This window comes from Mycteria americana, chromosome 5 (genome assembly GCF_035582795.1).
Source record: "Mycteria americana isolate JAX WOST 10 ecotype Jacksonville Zoo and Gardens chromosome 5, USCA_MyAme_1.0, whole genome shotgun sequence".
Classification (NCBI taxonomy): domain Eukaryota; kingdom Metazoa; phylum Chordata; class Aves; order Ciconiiformes; family Ciconiidae; genus Mycteria; species Mycteria americana.
This window is the reverse complement of record NC_134369.1, coordinates 42,894,183-42,914,520: the sequence shown is the minus strand read 5'-3', so window position 1 is coordinate 42,914,520 and position 20,338 is coordinate 42,894,183. Positions and strand designations below refer to the sequence as shown.

General features: G+C 37.3%; 1 protein-coding gene across 2 annotated transcripts in view; it reads left to right on the top strand.

Moving 5' to 3' along the window:
- Nucleotides 1-20,338, top strand: part of PRKD1 (protein kinase D1) — a 152,202-nt gene that overhangs the window by 92,752 nt on the left and 39,112 nt on the right. For both annotated transcript variants that reach the window (XM_075503059.1, XM_075503061.1), the window contains 2 exons: nt 9,335-9,466; nt 10,198-10,358. In XM_075503059.1, the coding sequence (XP_075359174.1) occupies nt 9,335-9,466; nt 10,198-10,358 (293 nt within the window). The remainder of the gene's footprint in view (nt 1-9,334; nt 9,467-10,197; nt 10,359-20,338) is intronic.

The window sequence follows — 20,338 nt, the reverse complement described above, 5'->3', positions numbered from 1 at the left end:
AAGGCCAAGTGCAGGGTCCTAGACCTGGGTTGGGGCAATCCTCGGTTCCAATACAGGCTGGGGGATGATGTGATCGAGAGCAGCCCTGCAGAAAAGGACTTGGGGGTACTGATGGACGAAAAGCTGGACATGAGCCAACGATCTGCGCTCACAGCCCAGAAGGCCAACCGTATCCTGGGCTGCATCAAAAGAAGAAGGCCAGCAGGTCGAGGGAGGTGATTCTGCACCTCTGCTCTGCTCTGGTGAGACCTCACATGGAGTACTGCGTCCAGCTCTGGAGCCCTCAGCAAAACAAGGATATGGAGCTGTTGGAGCGAGTCCAGAGGAGGGCCACAAAAATGATCTGAGGGCTGGAGCACCTCTCCCACGAGGACAGGCTGAGAGAGTTGGGGTTGTTCAGCCTGGAGAAGAGAAGGCTGCAGGGAGACCTTATAGCAGCCTTCCAGTACTTAAAGGGGGGCTTATAGGAAAGACGGGGACAGACTTTTTAGCAAGGCCTGTTGTGACAGGACAAGGAGCAATGGTTTTAAACTAAGGGAGAGCAGATTTAGACTGGATTGAAGAAAGAAATTTTTTACAATGAGGGTGGTGAGGCACTGGCACAGGTTCCCCAAAGAGGTAGTGGAGGCTCCATCCCTGGAAACATTCAAGGTCAGGTTGGATGGGGCTCTGAGCAACCTGATCTAGTTAAAGATGTCCCTGCTTATTGCAGAGAGGTTGGACTAGATGACCTTTTAAGGTCCCTTCCAATCCAAAGTATTCTATGATTCTATAAGGTTGTATTTTTAATTCCATTATACCGTTAGCCATCAGCATTTATTCACCATATATACTTCCAGCCATTAGCATTTATTTACCATGTAACAAACCATTTTCTTAACGTTTTACAAAAGAAAAATGAAGGAATTAGATAAGTTTTACAAATGCTATTACTTCTTTTTGAACAACTCTTCTTTTTGAGATGTATAATTCTGACAGTGACTGTGTAACCCATCACTTGATTTTTTTGGAAGATTTGGAAAAGAACTGTGAAGAACTTACAAAACAAAGTCAGAGGAAACAAAGATGTAAAAGACTCATAGTGTTTACTTTAGGATATTAATTTAGATCAGTGTAAGCACAGAAAAGGAGCAAGAGGCTTTATATTTAATTTGGAGCTGCTCCTTATTCCTAGTAGTCAGAGTTAATTTTGAACACTGCATCAATAGCTCCAGTAAACTCACGAAGTATTTGATTTTGTTTTGCTATGCTAAATCAATACCTCTGCAGTGTAATTTTATGATTAACAGGGCCTGAATCTGTGAGCTAAGGTATTGCTTTTTTTTCCACTTGGGTGAAAAATGGGTAAAGTCATAAAGAAAGAATTCTGTTCTGGGATTTCAAATTAATATAAAACCTACTGTGCTGTATAGTTTGTAGGTTTGAAACTGTGGAATCATTCTCAAATGAATAGAAGTACATTAAAATTGAACTTTAAAAATTCAGAATGTACAGATGAATCAAGCATGTTGACTCATAAATGTTAATCTTTTATTAAAACTCTCCATAAAAGTCTGAGCTAGCACTGGACAAATGATTGCAAATAGTTTATCATCTCCTACGGTTTATTGCTTAAATCTCACATCACAGGTGAGACAATGTAAACAACAACGCATAGTGAATCTGGTGAATCTGAATACTGGGGTTTATATAAGAACCAAGGAGATCAGAGCTTTTACCTTACTTGAACGTCTCCCACGCTGGCTCATTTGCCTCCTTCCCAGCCTTACATTTACTAGCTCCCCACTGCCCCTCCCTGTAAGGAGATAGCCAGGGAAGGCTGGGCACAAAGTCGTGTTTGTTCCTGCTGTGCCACTGCTTGCAGCTACGAGTCTTGGGCATCATCGACTAAAATGCATGGACATCCACTGGCCTCCATCTCCCTGATCTCTGGGATCTTTGCCCACTTCCAGCATGTTACCTCTAAGCAGGATCTTCACCTTTGTCTTTCCAGCCCCCATTCTTCTTTCTGAGATGACTGCTTCTTTTTGAGGACTTTTTCCACCTCCTCTTCTTTCTAGACCCCCAAGCTCACAGTGTGTCCAATCTAAATAGTCCATGTGCAGAAGCACAAAGTGTGATCAGTCTTGTAGTTGGGGGTTCAGTTTCCTGTCTCTCTGTCACTGGAGGGTTGAGGGCATGCCACACTTACTTAGTCTGGGTGTTATAAAAAATTGTAACTAGCCTGTACCAGTTGCAGTTAGCAAGTTGCAGGCTTCTACTTGGAGTTCAAAATTCAGTTCTGAAAATTTATCTCCTCCTCCATCCCTGCCTCCTACAGCCAATTACCTGCCAACTATTAGTATTCATAATTTAAGCTATTTTTCACCTAAAACATTGGGATAAAGCAATAATAGGTGAGGAAAACAAAATGAAACTTACTGGATTAGAAAGATTATCTTGCATGTAAAATTTAGAGTGCTGAAGTACTCACATACATATCCAGAAAGCTCATTAGATCCAAATTTTCCATATCCAAGTTTCCTTATTTCAGAGCAGAACAAATAAACAGAGTGATTACAAATCTGAACATGTCTAGGTTTTAGGAAGTTGCAATTTCTATTATGTATTAGGGTCCCGATAATCTTAGTTTAATTTTTAAATCAGATTTCAAGATGGAGATCAGAGATCAACTCTTAGGCTTCTGTGAACTGCCCTAGCTCTGCTGACTTTGATGGGAATCTGAAAACTTAGACTGTCTTTGATTGCCAGGATGGAATAGCAAAAAGAATAAAATGCTTTCCTTTCTCTTAGCCCAGTGAAATTGTATATACAGTCATTAATTGTTATGGTTTAATCAGTGCTCAAAGTGGAATTGTGTATAATGGTATGTTATATTTATTTTTTAAGTGGTGAATGCCAGCAGTTCTTGTAGGGAAGGACTGGGTTATGAGTGCCTGTGGGAAGTCAACGGGATACATTACTCTGAAAGGCATTCCAAATGGGAGAGGGTAGCAGGAGAATGGCTGCTTTTCATAGAAGCAAGATACTGCTAATCATGTGGTTGATGGTTTCCTATGCTATGAGAGGCGTGGGTGCTAGATGACAGCTCCCATTACATGAAGCCCTGTTGCTCTTAATAGCAGGATCTCACCTCTGCTAATAGTTCAAAGCCCTTTTGGACTTGGAACTCAAAACAATCAGTAAATCATTTGCCTCTTTCTGAAGGCAGAACCTTACCTCTGTGAGTTGCAATGGCTTCTTGTTCTCATTTCCAGCTGTGCTGAATGATCTGCTCCTGAGCCCAGCACAAGGAGTACTAGCCATTAACAGCCAAGTCATTAACAGACTTGATGAAATAGGCTTGTCAAAACTGTTGTAGTTTCAATGTCTGTGTTTTGGTGATACTAGGAATGCTTAAATAGATGATGACAAGTTATCCCGAGAGTTAACAGTGCAACAGTATCATATTAAGAACATAATATTGCAAACTTTTCTGCAGAGTAGTAAGTTTTTCAGGATATGGTTGTAGGCATATTTGGAACCCCTTCTTTTTTTACTGCACAATTTTACATACAGCCAGAAAGTTACCTTCACAGCATTAGTGCTCTGTCAAAGCAAAAGGATAGCCTGACATTACAGAAGCTTTTTTCTTAATAAGAAAGGTCTCCATTTAATTTGAAAAAAATATACATATCTCTCTCTGCATCAGCAGGGCTTTTATTTTTTTGGTCAATAATCCAGGAGTATTCTGAAAGTTAAAACTTTGATTGTTAGTGGCTATATGAAAGCCTTTCTAGATGTGTAATTTTAAAAAGTAATGAATTACAAGATGATGGAAGAAGTTTAAAAGAAGAACCTAATTCATATATGACTGCTTCTGGAATTGCATGCTCTGAAAATTTAAGCTGTGCTAGGTTTAGCCATAGAAAGTCAACTATGCCATACGGGTGACTGAACAAGAACTATGAATTAGCCATGTTTATACAGATTAAAGACTTGTGTAACTTGCTAGTTAACATAGTTCTTCCAGATCAAGTTCTAATGACATGCTAGTTTCAGTGAATAGTGCTCTGAAATAACATCATTTCATGAGACAGGAAAACAGAACACTGTCTGCAGAGCCTGATGAGGACACATAAATCTGGAGTCTAGAAAAACACTATTTTTACCTTAAAAATTAAAACCCAAAACACTTCCATGCCTTTCAACAGAGTGGACCATTGCCAAAACAGTTTCAAAAGAAGGAGAAAGAATGATGTTTTGTGTTCTTCTTATTGCTGTATTCTGCAGTACTTGCCAAATTTAAAGCTTTCTTAAAATAAAATGCATTTTTCCTCCCTGACTTCTATTTTTGAATATTTATCATGTCAGTATAAAATGATATGGCTTTTTTAATATATCTTTATATAAAATGATATGAGAAGTTCCCATTATTCAGCCAGGAGGGTTGAAATGTAGAATAAGAATGGTATTTATCACTGCTTATCTTTACCATTGGTATCTTTTTTTTTATAATGCTGGAAGCATCCTAGAACTTGCCTCAGTTACCCTTTCAACCAACAGATTGGTGTTCCTCATCTAGTAGCTTGTTGCCAAGTTCCATTTCTTGCTGACCACCTCTATGGGTGGTGCCTAAGAGTATCTTTAAGCTGTGGAGTAAGTCCTCTAGTAGTGATTTGTTGGGATGCTGTACACTCCCTTGTATTCTAGCCCCAAAACACGGTACAAAGGTAGGATCTAACAATCCTTAACTGTTCTCTGAAACTGTTTCCTGCCTTTCCATGCTTAGTCTTTGGTTTATGGAGTTTCTAAGCATAATTTTCAGGACCCTTCGGTTCAGGTGGACCCTTCATTACTAGATCCTGCTCCCTTATCATCACAGAAATTTAGTTCAGGTGTTCTCACAGTTCATGGTAGATGAACAGTTTTCCCAGTCAACTCATCCCTGCTGAGTTTTAACTCCAATACATACTTACTGTTCTAGCAGATACAGGAGGGTGAGTTCACCATGAAAATGACAGCCTAACCTGCTGCAGAGGTATTTAAATCCAGCTGTAATTCAGCACAGACAATTTACTTTTCTGTCAAGGAAAAAAATCCCGATGTTAATTCAGTAATCAAGTAAACAGGCAAAATTTAAGCTTCCATTGAAAGGCAATTTCTTTGAAAATTTATCATCCCTGTTTTGCAACGTGTACTGTACAAGAAATTTTAAGGACATTTAAATTGAAGGACATTTACATGAAAAAAACTAAATAGGTAATACTGCATGTGTGTTTATAACTGGTACAACAACTTCAAGTTCAGTACTGTAGGAGGTTTCTTTAGATTTGATTTCTGCCTCCCTAAAATTGCATTAACGTTATTACTGCTAAGTGTGATATTTATTTAATATCACATATATTTGTAAGATGAACTAAACAAAAGACAGAATAAAGACATTTTTAAATTACTTTTTTTTCCTTGGGAGTAGAAACATTTTTTTATTACAAGAGCATAAGCCATGATAACCCATTAATTAATTTGCAGGGAGACCAGAAAGTTCAGTTACAGCTTTAATGGAAAGGATATCAATTATTACTTCACCATTTGTGAAGGAGGGGCACGGGAAGAGACCAGTACAACAAAAATGGAGTTGAGAGAATGACACTCAACAACAAAATACTTTCCATCCACTTAACATCTTCAGATGGAACTGAATTCAGGACACAGGAAGAGAGCCAAATGATCAAATCCTTAAGGCAAAACTGCTTGTGGGAGGTTTTAATTTCAGATTTAATTTCATTTCAAATTTAATTTGCTTCTGAAATTAATAGATATTGATATTTACTTTTCACAAAAACTAGCATTTTAATATAAAGATATATTAAATAAGTTTTAATCCATTATCTAAGTTATTAAGCTAAATTGAAGTTACTGCTTTTGCTAAGCTTAGTTGTGTTCTTACTGCACTGTTCATACTCTTTGAAAAACCACCCAGTAAATCCATGTAAAACTCCTCTCCAATCTTCCAATTTAGCAAACATCATTTACTCAAAATAGAATTTAAATACATGCATAACTTTAGGTAGGTATTCAAGGAAATAGGTATAAACTTACATACATACTTAAATCCTTTGCTAGATTGAGACTTACTATTTTTATTTTACACATCACTCTTGTTTTAATAGTGCTTTGATTATCACTTGTATGCTTTTAGAAACAACCTCAGGAAAGTATTTTTATAAACAAAAAGTTTGCATCTCCCAAATTCATATATATGTTATCAAAATTCATGGCTATCATGTCTGAGGGTCTTATAGTAGGGTCTTCCTTGTCTTCCCCCTTGGGGAGAAATGCATGCTCACTGAGTATCTTGTTTTAGTAAGCTTTTTGGTTTTATATTTGTTATGTGCAAATTGAAACTAGAGACACAATAGCAAGGAAGTGTACATTGCAGTTCTGTTGGAAGCTGGTGGGGCATGGTGTTCCAGTTTCAGTGCTTATCCTTGAGAAAGCTCCCAGATAGGTAGCTTTTCCATGATCATTTTGTTATGCAAAGAAGTGGAGATGTTAATTGCAATATTCTTCATAAAGCTATAGGTAGATATGCTGTGCAAAATCTGGAATCAGAAGTCCTGAACAGAATGGCTGAGGCTCTGAACTTAGACTGAAACTCTGAAGGAAACAAGTAGAGAGATTCGAAGGCTTAGTGATGTGTTTATAGCGGTCTGCGTTGCTGAGGAGGTATGTTGTAGGATGCCGTAAGGCTGGAGTTTCCAAAATGCTGAAGACCATGTCTTCATGAGTATATCACAGTTTCATAGACCAGACGAGAGGAGAGGAAGGTGTGAATTGCCAAGGCCCAAAATGGTAGTCTCTAGGAAAACAGATGACAGAAAATATCCCTGTAAACTGCTTCCATATAAGACAACAGTGGAGAATCCTATCTCCTAACCTGTAGGCTGACCAGCACAAATGCTAGCATGTATTTTCTATGCAGAGGGGTTTACAGAATGGTTGTCAACTCCTGAAAGTGTTTTTCTTGCTCCTCATTCTCCAGTCCAACTTTTCTTTAGGTTCAATATGATTTTCGTCTATAGTTTGATCTCATCCAGCTGCTGGGCTCTCGTAGCTCAGTTAGTATCCATATGTGGTAGGACCACAGAGGTGTCTGTTGCCTGACTGTGGCACCTTTTCCTCCTGGTGGCTGCATGCTGGTGATACAGAGGCCCAGAAAAATGAATCCTATGATGTATCTTCAATATGAAATTAAATAGAGAAGTTAATATGCCTGTATTTTGTTCTGTTTATACAAATGAAGAATAAATGTGTATTTTTGTATTTTAAATAACATCAAAATATATTTTAAAGTTTGAGTGCTTGATCCTTCCAATGTATTCTTTGCTTCAGTTGGAATTGCAGAAAAACATCTGGCTATATGCACAGAAAAGATGGTGGGCTTTAAGTCCTAGACAAAGTAAAATCACAAGAATTCTGTTCAACATCTAAAATGTATTCTGATGAGTTGTGTTTTCTAGTATACCAAGGAAAGCATTACCATTACAGAATGAGCATTGCCTTAACAGTAGTGAACTTGACCACCGTAATCTGGAAAAAAATAGAAAAATAACATACTTGAACAAGTATCCTTATCTGTCTGGAAGCCCTTGAGACTGAAAAAAATGGCTGGCCTAACATTGTTAAATAAATACAAAACTATTTTATTTCAGATTCAGGACATTCTAACACGTTGGACTGTTCTTATGAAGTCCTAATTTTGTGAATTAAGTAATGAATTAAGTAAGCTTTTTAACATGGCTTATTATGAAAACTAGGAACAGAATAATTCTGGGAAAAGAAAATTAAATCCTGAATTAAACAAACTGTTAGGTGATTTGGATTGTTTTAATAAAAATAAAAAAAAAGAAGGTTTGATATCACTGGAGTCATTGGATCCTATTTTTGTGATGGTATTCCAAATACCTCTGTTAAAAGATCCCTAGACTGGAAATTGGTTGAGACTAGAAACAGGTTTTTCTGTGGACATTTTTGGAAAAAGTTTTTCCTATGAGTAGAAGTTTTGTGCACAGAAGAAACTGAGCTCAGGGCATAGGTCTTTATTGGTACTCCACTCTAATTGCTTAAAAACCTTTGCTTGATTGGTATGCAGATTTTTGGCCCTCTTTTCATTAATACACAAGGAACAAGCCAGGGAATAAGGGTATTTGGATCTTTCAGGAATTCATTTGAACTGAACCATTTTAAAAATGTTTTTTTTTTCTCTGAATTGCAAATCAGGAATGTATTTCTGTTGAGAGACAAAGTATTTTTATTAAGTGGCTACATATGTGGTTCATTCATACTGATATCTGTGAAGAGTAAGCACACACTTAAATCACCTCTTTAAATGGCAGTCTGAATGAGATCAAATGTTTGCATACGTGCTTAATATTTAACAACCTTTGACAGATATTATTTTTTCATTAGACTGTCTGATATATGTTTAACATATTTAATGAGAGAAAGAAAATATTTCATTAAAGTGTATTTTTAAAAGTGTTGTGGTACTGGCTGCCTCTGTATACTAAATAGTTCTTAAAACACTGTCATTTTTTACTTCTATAGTTTATGCTAGTGCCTTTAGCCAGCCCCTGTAACCTTTGTGACTGTTACACTAGTTGCAAGCTCACATCACTTTGAAAGGATTGGTACTTCAGGAAACGTACAGCAGTCTTCCAGACTGCTCTGCAAGGTTTTTGTCTTTGTTGATGATTGGGTGTGTAATTACATGTTTTCTTTTTAAACTCACGTATATTTTCAACCTGAGCAATCAGCTCACTGATACCAACACGCTGCTGAATAAGATATACCAAATGGTCAGCTGAAATGGCCCATTTTTGATACAATTTCCTTTACCTGTCTAAAAAAAAAAAAAAATAGATTCTTTACTGATTTTTTCAGTTTATCTTACGTATGTAGACCTTTACAGTCTGTAAAAGAGTATGTTGAAAAATTTCCAATATTTCATTGAACTCTGCTAATTTCTGATAGCTGTTTGGTATGCTATTATCCTCCTGTGTTTTATTGGAAAAATATTATCAGAGAAATTATTGCTGCAAGTTTGTAAAAGCAACTTTATTCTTTTTCCAGTGGTCATTGTATATGATATATGATATACCATTGGCTGATGGTATATCATCAATCTTTTTATCTTCAAAATATAGTATAACGAACAATACAAAATTCAAAGTTCATCATCGTAGTGACCGAGAGGTGTTTTGCTTTGTTCTGTGATGAAGTGCCACGTAAATTAAGCATATTAGTTATGTTACTAATTTTATTCATTTTTGGAATGATCTTGTTGTTACAGCTTCTGCTACATTTGAAGACTTTCAAATCCGGCCCCATGCTCTTTTTGTTCATTCGTATCGAGCGCCAGCCTTCTGTGACCATTGTGGAGAAATGCTGTGGGGGCTGGTGCGTCAGGGACTCAAATGTGAAGGTAAGCTGTGATTTTCAGTCTCGGGAAGAGACCTGTCCATTCCACTTATGCGTGTTGTCTTTGATGCTGCTTTTAAATTGGTTAGGCATCAGAAAAAAAATTACAGTAGGTAGAGACAAGTAAGAACTATAAAAATAATTAATTATTCAGGAACTAATCCTTTTGACTGCTCTGAAGCCTCCTAGATATGGCTCTGTAACCTGAAGTGCAAAAAAATTGGTCTCTCTATATTTTTTTTTAAGAAAAGTTTTTCTGTCTTACACTTCCCTTGCGAGCCTGAGGCTGTATCTAATTCTATATCACATTAATTCAGATCATTTAACTGAAATTATTGTCAGTCCATATGAGCTTGTAATAGCTATCTTTTCTCATTTTGCCACAACTATTTGACTCCTAGCAGACTGTATCCAATGGAATATACCACTTCCAGTGAAAGACTTCCTTACCTCCCAAATGTGGATCACAGAAATTTCTTGGACTTTGAGACCATAAATTGTTGAAAAATCAAAGAAAAAACAATGGTTATAGACGTAACTATTCAGAGCTTGTAACATTATCTCTCTAAAAATTTGTAGAATATAGGAACTAAAGCAGCAGAGTAGAGGAAAAAAGTTTAATCAAAAATAAGGGTGGTGGTTTTGAACCCCTGTTGTTTAAAAAAAAAAAAAAAAATTCTTTGCTTTTTTCCAGTAATAAACTGTAATCAGATGGTTTTAAATTTCTCTTTTCAGGATGTGGTCTGAATTACCATAAGAGATGTGCGTTTAAAATCCCTAACAACTGCAGTGGCGTACGGAAAAGGCGCCTGTCAAACGTTTCCCTAACAGGACTCAGCACCGTTCGGACAGTTTCTGCAGAACCCTCGCCCAGCGTGCCGGATGAAGCCCTTCTGGTATGGGATTCCCTAGCTATAGAGGCCACGGGTGTTGCTGTTAAGAAACAATGACATTTAGTGCTATAGGATCTGGTTTTGCCTGTTATAGGCTACAGAGGAGCGTGGTACGTAAATTATAAAGCATTGCTGTGAGAAAAAGGATCTTGATGTAAAAGGGAGGTCACCAGCTTAAGGTATGTGGGTTTAAGGTATGTGGCACTTCTGACACTCCCAGTAGTCTGGGAGTGCCAATAACCCTTTGCCAAGAATTAGGTTATTTTGAGGGTCTAAAACAGCCACCATGCTAATGTGATTAGTTACATCTTGGAGGATGTCTTCTCTGGAACTAGAAGTTTAATTTCTTCTGTATCAGACCATTATCCATTGGTTTATGATACAGGAAAGATTTGCCTCAGAACACTGTGACCCAAACACCACCGTATCAAACTAAGTATCTGTAACAGTCAAGGCTATAGTTAATTAGCTGGAGCCTATGTATTTAGCATATTTCTAACTGTTCAGAAGAAAGTATGAGAAATCTCCATGATTTCCTTAAACAGAACTTTGTGGTGAATGTAGGTATATATCTGTATATATGTGTGTAGATGTATATGTAGATGTACAGTATGCACACAGGCACACGTAAATATATGGTATACTTGTATATACATTAATATAGTAGTTTTCCATCATGAAGACAACTCTTCTGAGAACAAAATGTAATGACTGGAGTAAATTAGAATGATATGTATTTTTTATCTTTGGCATATTTGTTCCTTTTAACGCTCATGGTCGTAATATACTTGAATAGTTAAGAATTTACACTGTGTGTAAATGAATCTACTCCTAAGTGAAAGTTTTGAAAACCTTAAGGTTTAAAAGAGAGGGAAGAATTTATAAGCACACACAACAATTATCATGTTTTCCTCTCAATTAGAATATTAAACTTATTAAACTTGACATACTAAAAGGACACTATTGCAAATGATGTAGACCTAGTGTTATATGCAGTACCATCTACGAACTGTAATTATGTACTTATGCTGCTGATTATCATTAGCCTAAAGCTACGTGGAAATTAAGGTTAACATTATGAATTTTACATTTTTAATTGAAAAGCTGCATAAATGAGTAAGGTGCTTAAGTTCTGCAAAAACTGCAGCAAGAAATCTTTATAGATTATTCATAATTCTCAGTAGATTGTATCAGAAATGCTGACTTACTCAGACCAAGACAGAAAATTTTGAGGAAGGCTGGCCCTAATTCTGAATTAGTTCTGGAATTTTGGTTAAAAAAAATTGTATGAGTGAGCGTCCTGGTATACTCTCTATAAATATTCACTGCACTGTACAGTTACAAGATAGCAAAACATTTTGATTTGAAAATATTTTTAATTATATTACTCTGTTGATTGCTGATACATTCTGATATGAAATACCTGTTTTGCAAAGCTACATACTTTAAAATTGTTGAAAATATTAAAATTGCCAGTGAAGAAATATGGTAAGTTTCATATATACTGCAGGCTATACTTCTCTAAGAACTTGTAATCATCAGTGTACCCATGCTGATGATTCAGAACATCACACATGCGCACACACACGCACATGCACAAAGAAAATATGTTTATAGTAGGTACAGGGATGGGCATTAGCCTAAAGAAATGAAATAGCTTTCTGATTTCACCTTTATTTCAGGAAATCATGGTATCATTTACCAGATTTTCTGAAGTGCTCTCACATACGGCTTCCATATGTCTTTTGTTTTGTTTTGATTTTTTTGCATTGAATGTGTTTCAATTTTTTTTCCTTTTTTTTTTTAAGAGTGCATAAGCTTTGTCAGTTCTCCTGTATCAGATCTGTCCTTTGGACTCCATTCTTCTGCAGTACTTGTGAGATAAGTTTTATGGCAGTTTATACTGTGGTACCAATCAAAGCATATGCTTTGGAATGTGTTTCATTTTTCTACAGTCTGTGAATATACTAAGAAACATCATCCTCGTTCACACAATCATATAATTTGTTATTAGTATTGGTGTGGCACTTGAATCACTGGTAACAAAATATAACTTCTGTTTGGGACCACTGAATTCGATCAGATTTCTGTCAATTCTTTAAATAGGACTAAAATAAATGTTATTTTTACCCCTATTTACTACATAGAGTCAGAGCAATTGACAGTGAAGGAGTTCCTGGAGACCTTTCATAGATGGAATTATTAACTAAGTTATTATTTCAGAACCTTTTTGTCAATGTTGTGTGAACCGGAAAGAAGCCAACTTTAGCTCACAGTGTTAAACTTAGCTTGTAAGTCTGGCTTCTGGAAAAATGCCACTTATGAAGTGAAGAAGTTAGGGAACAACTTAGGAATTGTGGCATTTGAAAAATCTTTGAGACTGGATAATGTGGAATCCTGCAAAGGGTACTTTAATTATCCTTTCATAGAGAACCACCACACACAGACACAGTTTGGGTATAAATGTTTTCATTTGCCAATAAAGCTTTTCATTTGCCAATAAAGCATTTCATTTGAGCTAAAAATTGACTGGGAGCTACATTTAAGTGCAGCTTTAAAAATACCTTCAAAGAATAAAACCTGGGCAATATCCTTTTTTTTTGATTCTTAACTTAGTAATGTAGAACTCATCAAACAGAAATGCTAAAAACATGTAGAACTAGGAGGATGCTATGTAACCCAGATTTTTACCTGCCAGAGCTCAAATGCAATTCTTTTGCATTCTATAGTATAACATAGAATAGTATAAAATAATCACACATTCATGCTTGCTTATAAAGTAACATTATTTTCTGTCGTTTTCCCTCCCTTATTTCTTTGTACTGTTTTTTCTCTCTTTCCAACCTCCTGTCTCAGTCTCCTGTCAGCCCTGGCTATGAGGTATGTACTGAATTTGCTCTACTTCCTGTCATACTATCAGGATCATCCTCTTTTATGATTATCAGTGTCAATGTGAAGAAATGCAGGAATTTAATCAGATTAGTATTTTACGATCTTTTGAACTCAAGAGCATTTATTTTTATTTTAGAAAGAGTATATCCACTGCAAAACTCCGAAGTCCGGATTCCAAAGTGAAGGTCATAATTCTTACATTAAACAGTAAAATTAGCTAACATTGAAATATTTTGATACAAAAATGGCATTTTCATTGCTTAGGTATAATAGAAGTCATTGGTTGGACTGTAGCCATTTTTTACTGGGGTAGTAACAAATGGTAGGAAAATTTTAACTTCATTTCCAGAACATTGGGAATTTGCTGGAGTAATATAGAAAATAAAGAATTTATTTTAAGCTGAACAAACCTCACCTTTAAGTGCTCACCAGCAATAAACTTCTAATGCCATAATGCAGTGTAATATCTTTTTTTCAGAATATGGTTGCATTAAAAAAACGTCAGGATTCTGTATTTGTGTGGAAATAAACAAGAACAGTGTACAACTAAGTTACAGCTATATATAAAAATAGTGTCAAGTCTATCTTTATGAGAAGTCTATCTTTATGAGAAGTCTATCTTTATGAGAAGTCTATCTTTTTGCTTAGGGACATGGTATAGTGGTGGTCTTGGTGGTGTTAGGTTTACGGTTAGGACTCGATGATCTTAAAGGTCTTTTCCAACCTATACGATTCTGTGATTCTGTGATTCTGAGAAAACAATTTTTTTTTTTTAATGGGTACTTCATGTCAAAGGTTGTCCTCTTTTGCTTTCAACATGGATTTTCCAAAGAAGTTTGTTTCATGTTTAAAGTTTCAGAAGGTTTTGAAACTACGAAATCTTGGCATCTTTCCCTTGCAGCATGTATTTGAGATGCAGCCACAGAAGAGCAGGCTTTGCAAATGTTTTCCTTTTTAGAAATACTACATAGTTAATCTGAGGAATATATTGTTATGCTGAAGTGAAGATTATCATGGCAAACATCTATCGCTTTGAAAGAAATAACTTCATTTCTTCCTAAAACACATATATTCTTACTGTAGTGTGTCTAAGCATCATAGTGTGCCCCAGAAGTACAACTCCACAGAATACCCATAAAACAATACAAACAAGCATATATAGAATAAAGTTTTTGTAATATCCAAGATAATTTTATTCCAAGTATGTGCTATCTGAAAAATGGTAAATCCAGCAATCTAGATGGTGATGGATTACCCTAAATTAACAGTAATTAAAAGTAGTAATGAAAAAAGATAAGGGTATTTGGAGGAAAAACAAAACTGTGTTTCTTTTGTAAAAAGAAAAAATATGTTAACCATCTGTTTTTTTAGGTTAAAATACATTTATGCGACACAACAGCATTTTATTTCTATTTATTTTTATATATGTTTCCATTATTTTGGTAAGTTTTATTCATTCTTCTAGAAGCGATGAATGTTGATGTGTTAAGGTAATTTTTTAAACACATTGGCAGTGATTTCTCAGAATAGGCCTAGATAAGCTTTGGATTTAAAATAGGAATGATGTGTCTTACAGGGCACAGGTAAGTGGAATAGAATAGACTAGACTATTTCAGTTGGAAGGGACCTACAATGATAATCTAGTCCAACTGCCTGACCAATTCAGGGCTGACCATGTTATTAAGGGCATTGTCCAAATGCCTCAAACACGGACAGGCTTAGGGTATCGACCACCTCTCTAGGAAGCCTGTTCTAGTGTTTGACCACCCTCTCAGTAAAGAATTGCTTCCTAATGTCCAGTCTAAACGTCTGCTGGTGGAGCTTTCAACCATTCGCAAGCGTCCTATCGCTGGATCCCAGGGAGAAGAGACCAGCGCCTCCCTCTCCACTTCCCCTACTCAGGAAGCTGTAGAGAGCAATGAGGTCGCCCCTCAGCCTCCTTTCCTCCAAACTAGACAAGCCCAAAGTCCTCAGCTGCTCGTCATAGGACATGCCTTCTAGCCCTTTCACCAGCTTTGTTGACCTCCTCTGGATGCATTCAAGGACCTTCACATCCTTCTTAAATTGTGGGGACCAGAACTGCACACAGTATTCAAGGTGAGGCTGCACCACTGCTGAATACAGCAGGGTAATCACCTCTTTTGACCAGCTGGTTATACTGTGTTTGATGCACCCCAGGATGCAATTTGTCCTCTTGGCTGCCAGGGCACACTGCTGACTCATATTGACCCTGCTGCCGACCAGCACCCCCAGAACCCTTTCTGCTCTCCAGCCAGTCTTCTCCCAGTTTATACCTGTGCCCAGCATTACTCCATCCTAGGTGCAGAATCTGGCATTTCAACTTGTTAAATTTCATCCCATTAATCATAGCCCAATACCCCAATCTATCTAGATCCCTCTGCAAGGAATCTTGTCCCTCAAGAGAGTCAACAACACCTCCCAGTTTGGTATCATCAGCAAACTTGCTAATGGTGCATTCAAGTCCTGCATCCAGATCATTGATACAGATCATTGAACAGAACTGGCCCTAGAATTGAACCCTGAGGAACACTACTGGTGACTGGTTGCCAGCCAGATGCAGCCCCATTCACTACTACCCTTTGAGCCTTGCTGTTCAGCCCTTGCTGTTCAGCCAGTTCTTCACCCAGCACACCATAAACTGACTCATCCCACAGTTGGACAACTTGTCCAGAAGGATGCTGTGAGGGACGGTATCAAAAGCCTTACTAAAATCCAGCAAAACTACATCCACCGCCTTCCCTTCATCCACTAGGCAGGTGACCTTATCATAGAAAGATATCAAATTAGTTAAACAGGACTTTCCTTTTGTGAACCTGTGTTGACTGTGCCTGATGACTGCATTATTCTTTAAATGCCTTTCAATAGTATGCAGTATAATCTTTTCCATAATTTTTCCAGGAGCTGAGGTTAGACTAACAGGTCTGTAGTTCCCTTGGTCTTCCCTCATGCCTTTTTTGTAGATCAGAATAACATTGCCTAGCTTCCAGTCAGCAGGGACCTCCCCAGACTCCCAAGACCTTTGGTAGAATATTACAGAATTACTTACATATTATCTTTGCTTTTTGAGGGAGAATCAGGAATTATTTTTTACTAAATAATTTACTTCATTTTAGTTTAAAAAGGCAATTTACATATCACTGACAGAATACAAAGCATCAGGTGTTGCCTGCCTCTGTAGATTTGTTATAAGCAGAGCTGGCTTGAGGCTTCTGAGCTATATATAGAAGAGTGATTTTGCAGAACTAAGACAGCATAGTCACTGGGAGGGAATTGTCTTGAGTTGTAGATGGCCATTTTCTCTTCTTTCCCTTGTATGTAGCTCTTAATACAGCTACTTTTTTTCTCTTACTCCACTGAAATAAGGAGTCTTCATTTCCCGTGACTCAATAATTCCCACTCTACGAAGCCTTCCTTTTCCACACTCAGACAGAAGACGCATCTCCTTTTCCCAGTTCCAGTCCCTATAGAACTTCATATGCCTCCCCAACTCGCTGGACTGGAAAAAAGGAGCCCTTGAGGGAAGGGTTAAAGAAGAGCCAGGGTGTTGCAGCTGAGAGCAGCTTCATGCCTTAAGCCATTTCTAATTAGTAGGAGTCCTTTTCTAATGGCTAGAGTTCATTAGACCGAAGATCCTCAGAGGCAAAATTAATATTTCCTCTTGAAGAAAGACACTCAAGTTAACTCTGAATTAATACCACTCATACCCCAAGTTATCCTGCCATGCCCTGGTGATGTACACGGCACGTTCCTCCCTGTCTTATGGGAACTTATTTTCAGTGTGCTCGTTTGTTTAATAAAAAACCCTAAGCTATTTTGGGGGTTGCTTCTGGAAATTTTTTGAGGTCCAAAATCTAGATGTTATTTAAAAAAAATAAAAGTGTAAAGTATAGGCTGTGAACTAAACCAATCCCAAGTAATAATAGTCCCTGTACTAGCTGCCATGCACTAAATACTGAATTTCTTGTGGCTAATTCAAACTATATTAGAGCTTTTCTGGCCTACTTTGCCCAAATATGATTGTTTCAGAAGTTCATGACAGCTAGATGAGACCTAAAAGATGATCAGGCCAATTAAGTTACAAGATTTATATTTAGGAAAGCATTAAATATTGCATCAATTTTGCACCTAATATTTTCCAACTATCTAGGAAGATAAGTAGAAGAGAAAATGGTAAACAGCTTAAGATGTACACATTCTGAAATTTCATATGTGCCATGTCTGCTGATGTTTTTGAATTCAACTTGTTTGTGGTCCCTTGGAGAGGTTTTATGGGTATTTGATTCTTCAGCTTGGAAGAGGAGAGAGGTTCAGGTTCTTCTTGTCCTCAGGTAATTGCCACTTGTTCTTAAATCCCTTATTTTGTCTTTAGGAAAGACATACAATAATAATAGTTGTCAGCTTATGATCCTTCGTATAAGTCACCATGGCTTAAACTGGGGACTTGTAGATGCTCTGTGACTGTGACAGTCGGAATTCTTTAGGAGCGTATGGTACGTCTAAGCAAATGTACGCTCAGAGCTAAGTTGTTGTAAGTTTCTAAGTACTAACACAAGGGTTTGCACATATTGAAAATACAAAAAAGTGGCAAACCCTGCAGCACACGTTTTACTTCCCTATAGCATCTCTGAAACATCATTCACATTAGGGCTAGGTCTTCTGAAATAGTACAAGATCCCAAAGTGCGATTGTATTTTGAGGAATAGAGGCAATCAGCGCAACCTTTTCTCTCCACTTACCTGGCCCAAACATGTTCAATGGTGCTTTCCCTTCTAATATGTAAGCTGGTTTCTCTGCATTGGTAACATCCTGCTGCCCCCAAACTTCCTCTCTTTAGACAAGCCTCGCCAAGCTGGTTTCTCTAGACCTCCTCTGTCCAATGCCAAAGCTTTTTCCAAACCAGTGGCCAGTGGTTAAGGCCAAAGGCCTGCTGGTTATCCCTGATTTGCTAAGGAAGGTATGGAGACAGTGTCAGATGGGGATGCATTTTTACAGAGACATTGGAAAAAAATAAAAAAGGCAATAATCATATGTGATAGTGTGAACCAGAATTGTACAAAGATTCCCTGATGGGTTTTGTCTTGAATTATAACTTGGCTATGCCACCTTTGTATTATGGTATGTGCCTTTTATTTTTTTTCTTTCTTATTAGGTCTATGCAGTAGGCACAACTGAGCTGCTGAGTCTGGCTTATGATGTGGGCATTCTGGTAATGCAAGAGACTTACGTGAAAATAATTTATTGATTAAAATTATTACACTTAAAATTATGAAGCACATAATAGATCAAACTAAACCTATTATTTTTGAAGGAACTTGCCTCTGTAAGATGCAGGAAAAAACTTTGTGCTATATAAGCCCTACTATGCCTGCTGTCACTAGCAAATCCTTTGTCAGCAAAAGCCTTTTATTTTGGGAAATCCCTGACTCCGAGAAGTTAGTGTAGTCGCACAACGACTGCTGAAACCCAGTAATCTCCTCTTGTTACTTTACAAAATAAGGCAGGTTACAGGCAGAGCATTCAACCCTCTGTTTGCTGGTATTGATGTCTGAGTGGAGGAACAGAGTACATATTAATTTCCATCTGTGGATAGTTTAATATTAACAGCTTGTACTGAAGTCAGTTCTTCGATGTGTTTACACATGTAACACTCAAGTGTTTTTCAGACCATAGCTATCTAACTGTGGTGCTTGTAGGATTAAATCATACACTTGACTTAGAGAGAAGAGTGCAAGAAGCGTCGAAAGACAACACAGTTGATTGCATTCTAAGTGTGGTATTTCAGTATATTTAACTGAAGATTTGTTTCCTTGAATTCACTTAATTACAGTCACATAGTTTAATTTGTAAAAGAAAGTCAACATTTGCATTGCATTAAAAACATAGTAGTTCCTGTGGTTACATAGATATCTAGCACCTCATTTGACAGTAGCTTCCTGCGAAGAAATTGTATATGAACATATTAAGGCTTTATTCTCTGCCTTCAATATAGGAAGGAAATGCATGTTTCAACAAGTATGCTTCAACACTGAAAATGAAACTTCATGTGGACTGTTCTCGCTCTTTTTTTTAATTTAAATATACATCACTTTTCTCAGTTGTCCAAATAAATAAAAAAAACTAGCTCATGACAGTTTGCTGCTTTTGTTAAGGCAAACATTTAAAAAATGTAGGAATACCTGGGTTGCCTTTGATTTAATATCTCAGTGAAAAGTACAGGAATAATGTCACAATACCCTTTAGATACTGAGCCTGCAAAAGGTTAGCACTTCTTTGTGAACAGTGTTGAAAAATTAGATATTTAGGAGAGTATAGGATGTGTAGCCTGTTGTGTGTCACTTCTGAGTGAAGTTTACTGACTTGAATGTGTTTCTGCAAGCATGATTTAAAATAAGATGATCAAGTGTCAAAATTGAATTATTTCTTTTCTGACTCTTCTAGAACATGAGGCTCTTCGGTGAAGTTTTGTCAGAATCTCTGGGACATTTTTAGTGGGACTGCTGAAACCTTTTAAAAGAAGTCAGGCAAACAGCAGTCTGTTTTATGTTTTAGGCTAGCCTGTGCAGCTGGATTGCAGGGCTGTTCCTTGTCTTTGTTCCCAAGAGGCCAACTCTGCATCCAGGCAGTCAGCTTTTATTGCTTCCCACTAGTCCCTTCAGCATCTCCCTAAAGTTTCTTTGATTTCTGTGCCTGGGAGGGATAGAAGTGGTGCTAGAAGACAGTCAAACTCACCCAGGTGATGAGAACAGCTGAATCCACTGGCAGGGAATCAGTATTTATTTCAGTTTATTAATTGTATTTTGCCAAGGTAAAAACGCAGTTGGAGGGATCTCCTGCTGAGGGATTTTGCCTTTGGGGTAGCAGTTATATGGAGGACTGCCTCCTTCCTGCAGTGACAGGGTTCTGCACAATGACTTTGTGCTTCTGGCTACTGTAGACAAACTTCTTGTGTCCTTGAATAGCTTTTAACAAAGCTCAGCCGATAAACCACGAGTAGCTTCAATATATTCCAAAAATTTGAAGAAATTAAACAAGAAGGAGGGGCAAGGCATCAGCTAATAAAAGTCATGCAG